A 13,601-nucleotide genomic window follows, 5' to 3' on the forward strand; every position below is an offset into this window, starting at 1 on the left:
AGGCCAGACCAATTTTACCTCTTAGGTGGTCCCACACACCACCTGCCTATGTTGGACCCTGCCTGTCCTCTGCTCTGTCCCACCTCTGCTGGCAGCTGGGTCACAGCAGAGACCTGGTGCATTTTGAGGTTTTCTGTGCCCTGGGTTAACCTTCTGGAGCTGGCAAGCCCCAACAGCAATCCTAAGCTTTGCTGCTGTCCTGCCTGCTGCCTCAACACCATTTATTTACCCACCCACACTTGTACAGGAGAGGAAGGATCTCCAGCAGCAGCTCTGGGGATTTGCTGTATTTTGTTTTCCTCCCTCTGACAAGCTGAACTGCAGAATTAGACAGTTGTTCCTGCCTGGGAGATTTTAAGCAAGGTTTTAAACTGAGGGGGAAGAGGGCTGGAGAAGTGATTTTTCTCTTCCACCAGAACTAGTTTTAAACTTTTAAACTTCTGCTTCTCCAATGTTCTTGTTCAAATCTTTCTTGTTCTTCTGTTAAAAGACTCGAGGTGCACCTGTCTATACTGCCTGCAGGGAAACAGCCTGATTTTGGCATTTGTGCTGTCACTGGGTGAGACCAGGACAACCGAGGTGAGTCAAAGCTTCCAGGGAGGGAGGGAGGGAAAGAATGAATAAGGATCACAGCATCTGCTCTCACTGACATTAAGCTGATCTCATCCTTCTGGCTCACTGCAAAAGCATCCCCACCAACCCCGCTCACCCTGCAGATTCCTGTGCCCCACATAGTCCTTGTGCACAGGACTTCAGTGCTCCTGGGAGCTCGACTTACTGTCTAATCCTGCGAGCCCCACAGACTGAAATAGTGGGAGGGAAGGAAGAAAAAAAGAGTGTAAAACAGCAGGGAAATACGTTGTTCTTGCATGTAATTTCCTTGACCCAGATAATGGGGAGCTGCTCATCCTCAAATGCAGAGTAAGAAACCACAGGCCACCCAAGATCAGTGAGCGCTGAGTATTTTTGAGGCTTCAACATCCTTCAGCAGAGAGTGCCAGGACATTGTGTATGTGCAGCACAGCATCTCGCTCTGGGGAGACAGGCTCTGGTGCAAACCTCCTGGGTTCTGTTAAAGTAGCCCTGAGGCTGGAAGGTTAAACTAAAGCCAGTGACCTGAGCAGTAACACCAGGAAAATCAGGTCTGGGGTCATGTACCCCTCCACTGCATTTTCTAGCTCAGTATCTGCCCAGGGTGGCTTAGGCACTGCTGGGAGGTAAGGGGAGGGAGAGAAGTTCCCAACAGGTTTTTCACAATCCTACAGGCAGCATCTAAACTGGCAGCTCCTAGAGTTTTAAATATTTGCTCCTGAAGTTTTCCAAGCAGTGCAGATTTTTAATTTTTTTTTTAATTTTTAAGGACAGACCCCATGTGAGGCTAGAGACAAATTATTCTGGAGTTTTCCTCAAAAGCAAGGGCAAAGCCCCAGCATTCCCCAGGCTGAGCAGGGATGCCAAATTTCTATGTTGGAAGCCACAGCCTTCAGCTGAGCACAGGCACGCCCACGCTGATGGGGTGGGCTCGAATGGGCACCGGCTGGGCTGTTTATTGTTTCTTTTTTCCCCACGCAGCTGCTCGGCTTCAGGAAACGCGGAGGAGCCAGGTACCTCTGGAGCTTCCTCCCTGATGCTCCTAGCCAAGGCTGCTCCCAGAGAGGCTGAAACGTTACAGGGAGTTCAAAGCCTCGCTCGGGGAACGGAGAAATAAATAAACCTTATCAGAGAGAGAGAGACCACCCAGTACAGGGAGGGGTAAGCTTTTATCCAGGAGCTTTTCCAGCTCCCAAATCCCCTCCCTGCCCGAACCGCAGCGAACTGGTGAAATCCCTTTCCAGACTGACTGGCTGGCGCTCTCTCTCTCTCCCGCCCGGGAATCCTCGCCAGGTTTTGCCTCCCTCTTCCCCCACCTTCCCATCGAGGAGCGGGTGTCCTTGGACCCGGCCGGGAGCGGGGAGGCGCCGGGAGCGGGAGGAGCGGGGCGCCCGGCCGGTCAGCCCCGCCATGCGGGTTCCCCTGCTCTGCTGCTCGGCTGCCGGCCTGCTGCTGCTGCTGCTGCGATGGCGGAGGCGAAGCGGGCTCTGGAGGAAGGTGAAGGAGGCTCAGCGGAGGCAGGAGCGGAGCTTGGTGAAAATGGAGATGGCTGTGCAGCGCTTTCGGGAGCAGGTGGGTGCGAGAAACGCGCTTCTCCCCTCCACCCCCCGGGGCTGCCTCGGTGATGGCTCTTTAGTCCTGGCCCTTCCCCGTGTCACAGCCCCGGGGGGAGCGGTTGGCGCAGCCCTTCCTGCGGGCGGGGTGGGGTGTCCCCCCTGCAAGGGACAGCTGCTGGCGGGGGGGGGTGGGGGGTGGATGTGCCGGGACGGGGGTAGGGCAGTGCCGGCCCGGCAGCGAAACGGCATCTCGGCTCGTAACACGGAGCTAGTTTTACTTTCTTCCTCCCTATCTATTCGTGCGCGCCTTCCCCCGCCGCCGGCGGCGCAGCCGCATCGTCCCCGCAGCAGGGATGGAGCAGACGCGCTTCCCAGGGCAGCCGGTGCAGCGGGGGGATAACGGGCGGCAGCGCAGGCGAGCGGCGGGGAGGAGAAAACCCCAGCCCCGCGTCTGAGGGCTCGCCGGCCTCTGCCGCCATGGCAGCAGGCTGAGGCTGGCAGCCGCAGCGGTGGCAGGGAGGTTATCAGGCACTGTGTTATCAGCAGAGGCCAAAGTGCAGCCGCGCAGCCCGAGAGGACGGGATGCGATGCCACCGGTCACAAGGCACGGTGCCCAGGGGACCGGCTCGGCCGCCTCGTACCCACTGGGGTCCCATCAAGCTGCCCCAGCCTGTGATTGGAGTGGGGTCGGGGTTCAGCTTGGGACCCTGATATTTATTAGATGGCTGGGAAATCTCTGCTGCTCCCCCAAGCCCTCTCCCCCATCCTTCCCCCACCCCCCCTCAAAAAATGACCCCTTTGTTGTCAGCCAAGGGGCTCCTTGGTTGGTGTGTAGGATACCATGGTGATGTCAGGAGAAGAGCTGGCACCAGGTCCAGCAATGTGCCTACCAATGCCACTGATTCCCACTGTAATTTAGCAGAGAACATTGCACCAAGCAGCTCCCCCAGGCCTGACCGAGACCTGTCTGAACAAGACTTTATAAAAGGCTTTGTCTTCAGCAGCAGGTGCTTGGTGAGGCCGGTCTGGCCAAGGAGAGAAGGTTTCAGAAAGCAAACCTGCATTATCACTGGCCTTGCAGGGTTCGTGTCATGCTCGCTGGTGTCAGGGTAGGAGCAGGATTGTGGGTTTGAGGCAGGTACTGACTGTATTTGGCCACTGAACAGCAGATACTTGTGGATGGGGTATAGTGGGTACTACGGGGAGAGCAGGAACCCACCAGCTGAGATAGAGGTGTGTCATGTCTGTTCAACCTTTCCCTTAGCATCCTTCTGTGAAGACCGTCTCCATCCTCTCTCTGCCTTTGCCAGAGCTCTGCAAGAAACTCCGTGATGGCTCCCTTCCTCCAGAGCATGTCTTCTATGCCTACTTGGGCAAGGTAAGGAGCGAGGGTGGTGAGGCAACGTCTCAGCCATGGTGGGATGGCTTTCTTGGGAGAAGCCTAGCACAAGGTTCAAATGCTGCTGAGCTGTCAACGCTTGTTGGTTAGTGCTGGGCTGCTCTGCGCTTTTGTTCAAGCAAGGGATGAGCTCTTGGCTTGGTTTGGAACAGAGGGGAGCTGCAGGCTCAGTGTATCTGGAGAGCCCATACCTCCCTGGGGGAGCCCATACCTTCCCAGGGACGGCTGTCACTACAGGGAAGTTGCAGAATGCTGCTGTTGTCTGCCCTGCACCCCCAGATAGGTTGTGAAACCTCAACGATTCACTTTCATTCTCTGCTTTGCCATAATGCCCTGATCACCCCCTGGGTTCTCACTTTGGGGTTATCGTTCTGTGCTACCCCAAGAGCTCAGTGAAGAGCTTTTGGTGTTCTGGGGTGCATGGCCCTATCTGTCACACACCAGCAGGTGCTGTGCCCTGCTGTGTCCAGACACATTTTGGAGCTGGGCATGAAAACGGCTTGGGAAGGAACAGGAAGGGCTGCCCTGATACCAGCTGCCCAGATGGGGAGGTGGGAAAAGGGGAAGAGCAGAAGGCTGTTGTGCAATAGGCTCCGTCTCACCTGTGAGTTCTGCCTGCTTTCCCCAAGGCTGTCCAAATCACCACAGAAACCAACTGCATCACCGAGTACCTGCAGGAAAGCGAGACCCAGGTCCGGAAGGCAAAGCTGACGGAGAAGCCGGGTTTGCTCTATGGAGTGCCTGTCAGCATCAAAGACTCCATCGACTGCCAGGTACCGCCAGCGTGATACCACGTGTATCCTGAGACCCCTGTGGCTTGAAGTGTGACCTCAATGTCTACCTGGACTTTGTCATAGCTGATGTGGGATGGTCTGTCCTGGCAGATGATGAGCTTCGCTGCCCATCTCCTTTATCAGTCAAAAGAGAGCTGGTCAGATCTCCCACCAGTGTGCTATGCAACATGGGCATGATGCTACTGGAGATGCATGCATGTGCTTATATAGAGAGATAAAAGTACAGGGCAGGGGGAATTGCCATCCTCCATTTGGAAACCTCGTTGTTCTGTGTTCCCAGGGCCATGATTCCACGTTAGGGTTTATAAAAAACCTCAATAAACCGGCGGCAGAGGACAGCGTGGTGGTGCAGGTGCTCAGGAGACAGGGAGCCATCCCCTTTGTCAAAACCAACGTTCCTCAGTCACTCATCAGGTAGGTGGGTGCCTCCCTGCCCTCCGCACAAACTCCCTCCCTCATCTCAGGTGGGGGTTTCCACCAAGTCTAAGTCAATCCCCATCTCTTTTTAAATAGCAACTCCTGGTTCCCATTCTTAGTGTCTCTAAGTTTTACTTTAAGGAGTAAACACCTCTGCTCTCAGGGTGAAAATTAATTCTAGTTTCAGATGAAGTAAAGAAACAAAAGGGGTTGTAGGAGGGGAAAGAAATCCCGGCCCTTTTTTCCTGTGCAAGGTGGTTTTAAACTACTTTTCTTTAAAACTAACCCCTCAGAGGTGGTCCTGTTAACAGTGCAAGCATGTGGGTGGGGAAGGCTGCTAGCTAGTTAAGCTACCGACCTTCAACTATCCTGCTCCCAAACCTCTTGCCATATCTGGTGAGCCCATTCTTGACATTGTTGATATGGGGTGAGGTCAGGTGTGTTCTGCTAGTGTCCCTGCTCTGCAGCCCCCCTGCTAGTGTCCCTGTGTCCTGCCAAGTGAACTCTGGCAGAGCTCCTGCGTGGCTGAGGATTGCCCAGTGATCACCAAGCCCTGTGAAATGCCTTACAGCACCACAGCAGTGACTGACCACGCTTTAAAAAACCCACACTAAGAGGTTGCCCCAGGGATTATCAGGTTTCACACCAGTTCGTGGGGACATCTGGTGCTGGAATATCACTGCAGATGGCATTCAGCCTGTTCCCAAGCAGGGGCTCAGCAGTGTGTCCCCCTCCACTCCAAGCTGGGGGGCCTGGACCTGCTCCAGGTGGGCTACTTTGGATGTCCTGTGGCACTTGGCACTGCATGGATGGGGAGCCTTTCCAGGAGGCGCAGTGTATCTGTGCTGCTGCTGGGTCTGTCTGGGGAGGGTTTGGTGACAATGAAATAAGCTGGCAGTGAATCCAGGTCCTGGGGCTGCCCCGAAAAGGCTGGTGGTCTTCATGGGAGCTTTGGGAAGCTCCCTCAGACTAAGTGATGTCAATATAACAACCAGTGAAGTACCTAATTAATTTCTGAAGGTCTTTTTGTTGTGACTGGGGTCCACACCAGCAGATATCTACATTAATCTTGTTTGCACTTTCTCTCTCTTTCTCCCTAGCTATGACTGCAAGAACTTAATCTTTGGTCAGACATTCAACCCTCTGCTCTACACCAGAAGCCCTGGAGGCTCCTCTGGTGGAGAAGGGGCACTTGTAGGAGGAGGTGGGTCCATCCTGGGCTTTGGGACAGATGTAGGAGGGAGTCTGCGTTTTCCTGCTGCCTTCTGTGGGATCTGTGCACTCAAACCTACTGGGAACAGGCTCAGGTACTCCAAGCAATGCAGTGATGTCTCTGGGTGAGACCCAGCTGCCACCCTACCAACCGCTGTGCTGGGATGCTTCTGTGGGCAAGGGGAAACTTGGGAGGAACTGGGAAGGGCTTGTTTCTCCCTCCTGCCCAGCCTCTTCTGGGATGTATATGGAAGGAAGCATTGGTTCCTCCACAACAGAGGTGAGGAAACCTCCGTCTGCATGCTAAGGGGGTGGTTGTTCCTGACCTTCTGCTGACGTCTGCATCTCTGAAGGGCGGGCCGTGCTTTCATTATCACTTGCTTAAGGCAGAAAGCCTTTCCCTATGGTGAACCCTACTCAGCTGCTGTGTTTTGTGCATCTCTTTTCTTCACAGTAAAAAAGGAATCATTTCTGGTGTCCTCGGGCAGAAGGCAGGTAGGAATTGATGGCTGTGCCCCACGGAGGGCAGTAGGGCAGGGGTAAGAAGGACCCTCAGATGGTCATGGGGGACCTTCTCCAACACAATCAGAGAGGGAAGCAGGTGCCTTCTCAGGGACTCTTTCAGAGAGCCACCCCCATACGTGATTCTTGAGAAACCAGAACATACTTGAGCCATGAGGAGAAGTTTGTGTAACACATAAACCTCAACACACCCTGTGAACCCCAGGTTGCTGCATCATCTGTCACTGATTCACAGAAGGGGGGATTAGTAGTCGAAGCTGGGGGGAATCTTATGTTATCCTTGTGCTGTGATCAACAAAGTCTTCTGTTTAATTTTGTAAATCATGAAATGGAGACATCAGGGCACATGTTGATGGATAACAACTCTGGGTCCATAGCAGTGGGAAGGCACCTGCCCAATTCTCAAAGAAGAACTGTTGTCAACACTAGACTAAGTCAAAATGATGCCAAGAGATCCTGCTTTTGCAGGACATGCCCTTGAAAGACCCCTAATCATGAATGTTCTCTTCTGGTCTCTTCCAGTGGTTGCAGCAGTGGGGCCAATGGCAAAAAATGTGGAGAGCCTGGCGTTGGGCATGCGGGCGCTCCTGTGCGAGGACATGTTCAACCTGGACAGCACAGTGCCCCCCCTTCCCTTCAATGAAGAGGTAAAGGACCTCAAAGGGGGAAAAGGTCTCTGAGAAAAGCTGCTGTTACTCAGGGTAAAGATGTCAGTGGCGCATGGAAGCCTTCCAGGACCTGTCCTAACGTGCCACGTGCTGTGGGTTGGCACATGGGCAAGAGACGTGCCACTTTCCAGACTCACCCTGTGTGTACTGCTCACTCCTGATGCTGTGTGTGGGTGTACTGTTGGCTCCTGATGCCACTGACATCCTCCCAGCTGGTGCTCTGCCTTGCTCTGCAGGTGTTCTCTAGCACGCACCCCCTCCGCATAGGCTACTACGAAACCGATTTCTTCACCATGCCAAGTCCTGCCATGAGACGCGCAGTTCGGGAGACGAAGCAGCTGTTGGAGGATGCCGGCCACACGGTAGGATGTTGCATAAACCCAGCAGTCATGCTGCATCTATTCTTCCTTCCTCTTGTGGCAGGGTCTGGAATCCACTCAGTTTCCCACAGCTTCGATGGAAATAGATAGCTGCTTATGGAAAAGAGAGATTCTTCATACTGCAACTTGATTTCCCTGCTCAGCAGGATCTCAGTGCTTTTTAGGTGCTGGTGAACAACAAAAGGGAGCCTGCCTTGATCCATAATACGCGCTAGAGAGCAGACAAACTGCTGCATGACTTGTCTGTAGAGTGGGTGCATTTAGGCTGAGATCCACACTGTGCTAGGTGCTGTACAACCCTGAGGTCCTGAGGCAGTTTCCTTGAGGCAGGTCCTGGTGGCACATGCTTACTGTCAGCTCAGCATGTTTTCTGAGCCTGACAGACCACCTCTCTTCAGTGGCTGTGATAATCTGTTGTCCAAGCATTTATTTAGTCTATCCTGAACCCAATTTCACCTCTTCTGCATCGTGTCGTTTGGCAAGCAGTTCCATGGATCTACTGCATGCTGCATGGAAAGCCACCTCCTGTTTTTGTATCTAGAAACCAGGACCCAAGTAGAAAATAAAAGGACAGTTAGAGATGATGTATCTTTTAGAGCCAAGAAGTCCCGTATTGACCCAGACCTATTTCTAGAATCTCAGGTTTCTGGGGTGTCTCCTTCCTTCTCTCTGCCATTTCAGCTAGCCATCTCCTCTGTGTGAGGCACGGCTGTGGCTGCACACCTCCCCCTCATCCTTGCACAAGGATCAGGAGTGAAGTGGGGAGCACAGACTCCTGCTCTCTGTCACCCACTGCCAGTTTTGGAGGGATCTTTGTGCCTTGGAGCTGCTTGGACATCAGGGGGCCAAACCCATCCTGTATCTTTTGATTTATCAGTTGGTACTCAAAGGGAAAACTGCTTTTTCAGGGGAGGATGGATGGGTTGGGAATGACCTGGTGGCTTCAAATGCCCAAGAGCCTTTCCTGAGGGCTTGTCAGGAAAACCTCATCCCAACTTAGCCCATTGCAAGCCCTCAGTGGCTTCCCTGATACAGATTCCTTGTGCTTGTGCCACTGACTTCTCTTGTCCTTCCAGCTGGTGCCCTTCGAGCTCACCAATGTGGACCACGTGGTCTTTAACTTCTGCGTCAGAGGAATGTTTGCAGATGGGGGTGCCTCCTTGATCAAGAAGTTGTAAGTGTAGCCTGGAGCAGCTCGGTGTGATCAGTGCCTCCCTATGAAACTGGGCCTGGGGTCTGGCTAAGCATCTGGATACAGGGAACAGGCCTGCTGGGCGCAGGCAATGGTGGGTACTGGGCAGCTTATTGTCAGGTGGTTCAGTTTAACCTCGAGTCTCTTGGGGATCGTCACTGCCCTTGGCAGATGAAGGGAAACTGGATGCTGATGTCCTGTACATACCATGAGAACCACCAGAGCCCAGAGGAATAGACCAAACCTATTTTTGCCACTTTGGGCTGTTCAGAGGGGTTGGATCTACAGAAGCTGGTCCACTGTTTTCTTCCTAAAGCAGCTGAACCCCCTCCTCTCTTCCAGCAAAGGGGAGCTGGAGAACGGCAGCTTGGGGCTCTTCCTCTGGGTGGCGAAGTCACCGCGCTGGCTAAAATCTCTCCTCTCCTGGATCACCAAACCCTTTGTAAGGTCCATTTCTTCCTACCCTAGATGGGGTTAAGCACTGGGTGGCAAATAACTCATCTCTTATTGCTATAAGACTGTGGCATAGATAAGTCTCTGGGTGCTGCTTCCTGGCTGTGCTTAGCCACATCCAAACTGTAGCGATGCTACTTCTGTTCTTCCTCTCCCCACTTCGTGGAAAGTCCACAAGTCCTGCCCTCAAGCACAGAGTCAACAGCTTATATTTGTGACAGAGCTGTGTCAGAGGACAGGGCTGGGTTCAATGTCAATGATTTTGGTGTGGTTTGGGTTTTTTTTTTCTTCTTTCTGCTTTGCAGGTGCCTCGATTGTCAGGTATCATAAGAAGCATGAGAACAAAGTGAGTAAATCTCAGCCTGGGTAATTGTGAGAAGGGCTGTGTTTCTGACTTGGAGAGCAGCAGGGTTTGCTATGTTAGGGACACTGTCCCAGCTGCATGTGTGTGAGGAAGGACAAGGGTGGGAGCAAACCGGGAGCAGCTTATCTCAACACCACAACCCTGCAGGGTCTGGCAAACTGTCCCAGCACCAGGGATGGGAGTGAGGGTTGGGGCTCCTAGTCTCTTGTTTGAGAACTGGATGAAGCTTGTGGGAATGAATGACAGTGTCAGCTTCAGCACTGGGTATTGCATCTGCTGTGCTGTGCTGTGGTGGCACCGTGAGACAGAAGGAAGGGGAACTCACTGTGTAGGAGGCTGCAAAGTCAGCATTGGGCAGTGAATGGTGAGAAAGGGCCTGAATCCCATAGCAGTGATGAGGGTGTGTTTTGTGCTGCGCCCTCAAGGTGGTTATGTCTGTCCCCACACCAAAGGATCAGTCTGTCTCACACAGCCTGGCCTTTGAGAAATGACAAGCCTGGGCATCCCCCTCCTCGGCATAAGGGCAGTAGTAGGGCTGGACACTTGGGCCAAAGCAGTGCTGCACACACCTGCCATTAGTCTTTAGCCCTCCATCATGGGCAGAAGCAGCAGTAAGACCCCCAGCCCTTGCAAGTGAAGCTGGGGTTTCGCCAGAGTCCTCTCTTCCCTTGGCTGCAGCTCCAGGAGCAGAGCTAACCTGTTGCCCATCTCCTTTTGAATGCTCTTTCCTGCCCCTAAAGCTGCTCTTTGCAGCCCCTCTCGATGCCTTTCATTGGTTGTGTTTCCTTTTTCAGCACAGTGGATGAAGTCTGGAGTCTTCATCATGAAATTGAGGTAAAGCATTGCAAATTGGGGTTAGATAGCTGGGTTTTGTTTTATATTTCTTTGGGAAGAGGCAAATTCAGTATCCACTGAGGTTAGGAGATGATCAAGTCCCTGGTGATGTGAGGTAGGAGCATACATCACTAATGAACAGCTTTTACTTGGATGTGCCATTTCATGGTACGTTTAAAACTAAGGTGAAGTGTAGACGTGTTCACAATCCCATATCAGACCATTTGCCCCCACACTCGGTTCTTCCCCCACCTCCAGTATTAGCAGGGGGGAGGGTGTTTTGTGTGGTGGGATGGCTCTTGACCTGGGTTGCTGGGTTATAGTAGGATCAGGCCTGATAGAGCTCACCTGCAACTGATGGATGCTCTTGGGGAAGGACACCCAGGGAGAGCCTCAGCCATAGGACAGCACATCCACCCCGCTGACCACCAGTTCATTTCCTCCTCAGGAGTTCTGTCACCAGTTCCTCGCCCAGTGGAAAAAGCTGAATCTGGACGTCATGCTTTGTCCCATGCTGGGCCCAGCTCTCGGCATAGGCTACCCTGGGAAGCTCTCAGGTAGGACTGCTGACTGCAGACCTTGGCCTCCAGCATGCCCCTGCTGTGGCAGTCCACCAGTATCAATGGGGAGCACTCTTCCTTCTCCCTTCATATCCCTGAGGTGCTGGGCAGCAGTGGGAAGAGCTTGGCTCTTGGGGTAGCCCCAGCCTGTGGGGTATACCCAGAATAATCCCCTGATGAGTGTGATAGACAAGGGGTGGGTTTTCACCCCACAGCCCTTGAGTTCCCAGTGCAAGTTCCCTGCTAGCTGGATGCTCACATGCAGAGAGGGGGCAAAGACTTTCCCTGTGGCATGCTGGTCCTGTGAGCTCTCCCTGTCCCACAGTGGCAGTCAGCTACACCATGCTTTACAATGCCCTGGACTTCCCTGCTGGCGTGGTCCCTGTCACACTGGTGACAGATGAGGATGAGGAGGAGCTGAAGAGCTACAAGGGGTACTTTCAGGACTGGTGGGACCGGACCCTGGCAAAGGTGAGTAGCACCAGGTTCTCCAGGGACATAAGCATCCCCATCCCTTTTCCTAGACATCCCTCTGCCCTTTTCCCTTCTGTTTGTGCCACAGGCTTTTCATGGCAGTGTGGGGATGCCGGTGGCTGTGCAGTGCGTGGCCTTGCCATGGCAGGAGGAGCTGTGCCTCCGGTTCATGAAAGAGGTGGAGACACTCAGCACAAAGAAAAATGAATTCTTCTGAGTCCCGCACGCTCACCTGGAGCAGGGTCCCAGCTGGCATCACTGCAGGTCATCCTTTGGCCTGACTCACCCACGGGACTTGTGTTCCCCTCTGTGAGGATGCGGTGGTGGCTGGGCTGGCTGCTGGTTTTGGGTTGTAAGGGCAAAATGAGGCGAGCTCCGTGGTGGTGAAGCACTTCTAACTGTAGTCCTAATACAGTATTTTTTTGTTATCAGAAAGTCTGTTATTTTTGTTCTGTGTTTGTGGGGGGGGGTTGAGGTGGATTTTAATAACTCTTTCAACACCCCCAGGGCAGTGCAAGAACATGATCCTTCTCTTACAAATGTGGAAACTGAGGCACAGGGACTGGTTTTGCCTGGGACCTTCTACATGGGCTTATGTAGGAGCAGGGGTTTTCCCCTCCATCCTCAGTTCCCTGAGGATGAAATCTGGTGTTTCCCCTGCCACAGATTAGCAGTCCAAGGCCAAAGTCTGCCTGCAGGCCCTGGCGAGCAGGGAGGGAGCTGGACGGCTTCCCACAACATAGAGCTGCTGGCACCCTGCACGCAGCCTCGGAGCGGAAAGCTGGAGGGATCGTGAACTCCAGTGTCCTTCAGACACCTTATTCCTGCTTTCCCCAGGGCAGAGGTGCCACAGCTCATGGCAGCGTGTGGGTAAAGCGAGGTGCCAGGGTCTGACAGACAGCCAGCCTACCCTGCTCACCCTCTCCTCCCGTGTAAGCTCAAGGATGTCACACCAGGTTTTCCAGTGGGATTTTCCAGCCACTAGCAGCTGCCAGCACCAGGACTGGCATGTTGATGCTCCTGGCGGGTATCCAAGGGTGCTCCAGGAAGGGAGAAGCATTTTCTCAATGCAGCCATGTCAGGCTGATCATAACAAAGCTCTGGCAGAATTTGTTTGGCTTTTGTACTGTATTGTTTCAGACAGTCATGCAAAATCTTTTCAATGGCTGGGCAGAGGAGTTTATCCCAGCCTAGAAAGCTGCCTTTATCAGCCCAGCTTGGAACGAGGGAGGGAGGGAGCTCCAGGCATCCCAGGACTGAATGCTATTTAAAGTCAAGACCCAGAAGATCTGGGGTGGAGTTTTTCACCAGTTGCAAGTGTTTTCAGCTCACACAGGAAATACTGGATGAGGTTCATCTGTCTGAATTTCAAAGTTCAAGCCTGGAGGAGCTTAATCCAGGGGAGGCAAGGCCATGTGTCCATGCTCAGGAGAGCTGAGCGCTGCGTGGCTCTGTTGGTTTAACCTCTTGTCTCACTGGCACGGAGGTGGGCAGGGTGCAGGAGTCTAAATTGCACAGACACCAGTGGACCAGAACCAGTAAACTCACTGGAAGCTGTGAGCAAAGACCTCCAGTGAGCAGTGCAAAGGGCCACAGCACCCAGCAAGGGCAAAGCTGCTGTGCAGCCCTGGGGTTGCCAGATGGGGCCAGCTTCAGGCTGCTTCCAGCCTGGGCAGAGGGAGGTGGGTGTGTGTGACAGCACTGAAACTAAAGGCTGGGATGGGGCAATGAAGCCAACAGCCCCACAAGTCAGCAGGGAGAGGTTGGTGACCTCCACCCTGAGTTGTCTGGCTCTTACTGCTCTCCACCCTGGCCCAACAGGGGGGTCCTCCTCATCTTTCTAAGTAGCAGGCAGATTCTCTACAAGGTTTTGCTTCTTCAACAAGGACCTTCCCTGCTGCCACAGGAACAACCCCGTGGGATGTGCCTTTAACAGGCAAGATAAAAGCAGCACTGTCACTAGCTTTTGGTCCCCAAACAAGACCTCTCCACCAGAGAGCAATGGATAAAGCCTCCTTACAAGCACTGCTACCCTCTGCCTTGAGCAGAGCCAGCTCTTCTCCAGATACAGCAATGTTGCCTTGCATCTTGGCAATGAACTTGCAGGGGCACCCCCTGTTCCTTTGGCATGAGCTTGCAGACAGATCCTTGAGAAGCTTTAATTTTTTTCAGCCCCTCCTTTCCA

General features: G+C 53.4%; 1 protein-coding gene across 1 annotated transcript; it reads left to right on the forward strand.

Moving 5' to 3' along the window:
• The first annotated feature begins 1,572 nt into the window (after positions 1–1,572).
• On the forward strand, positions 1,573–11,851 carry FAAH (fatty acid amide hydrolase). Its single transcript, XM_084266416.1, has 16 exons — positions 1,573–1,752; positions 1,885–2,163; positions 3,412–3,525; positions 4,176–4,319; positions 4,621–4,754; positions 5,858–6,064; positions 6,424–6,464; positions 7,014–7,138; positions 7,396–7,521; positions 8,616–8,713; positions 9,074–9,173; positions 9,490–9,530; positions 10,343–10,382; positions 10,831–10,939; positions 11,268–11,413; positions 11,505–11,851. The coding sequence occupies exons 2-16, from the start codon at positions 2,002–2,004 to the stop codon at positions 11,631–11,633; spliced, it is 1,716 nt and encodes a 571-aa protein (XP_084122542.1). The 5' UTR covers positions 1,573–1,752; positions 1,885–2,001; the 3' UTR covers positions 11,634–11,851.
• The last annotated feature ends 1,750 nt before the right edge of the window (positions 11,852–13,601 follow it).

This window comes from Gallinula chloropus, assembly GCF_964237585.1.
Source record: "Gallinula chloropus genome assembly, chromosome: 6".
Classification (NCBI taxonomy): Eukaryota; Metazoa; Chordata; class Aves; order Gruiformes; family Rallidae; genus Gallinula; species Gallinula chloropus.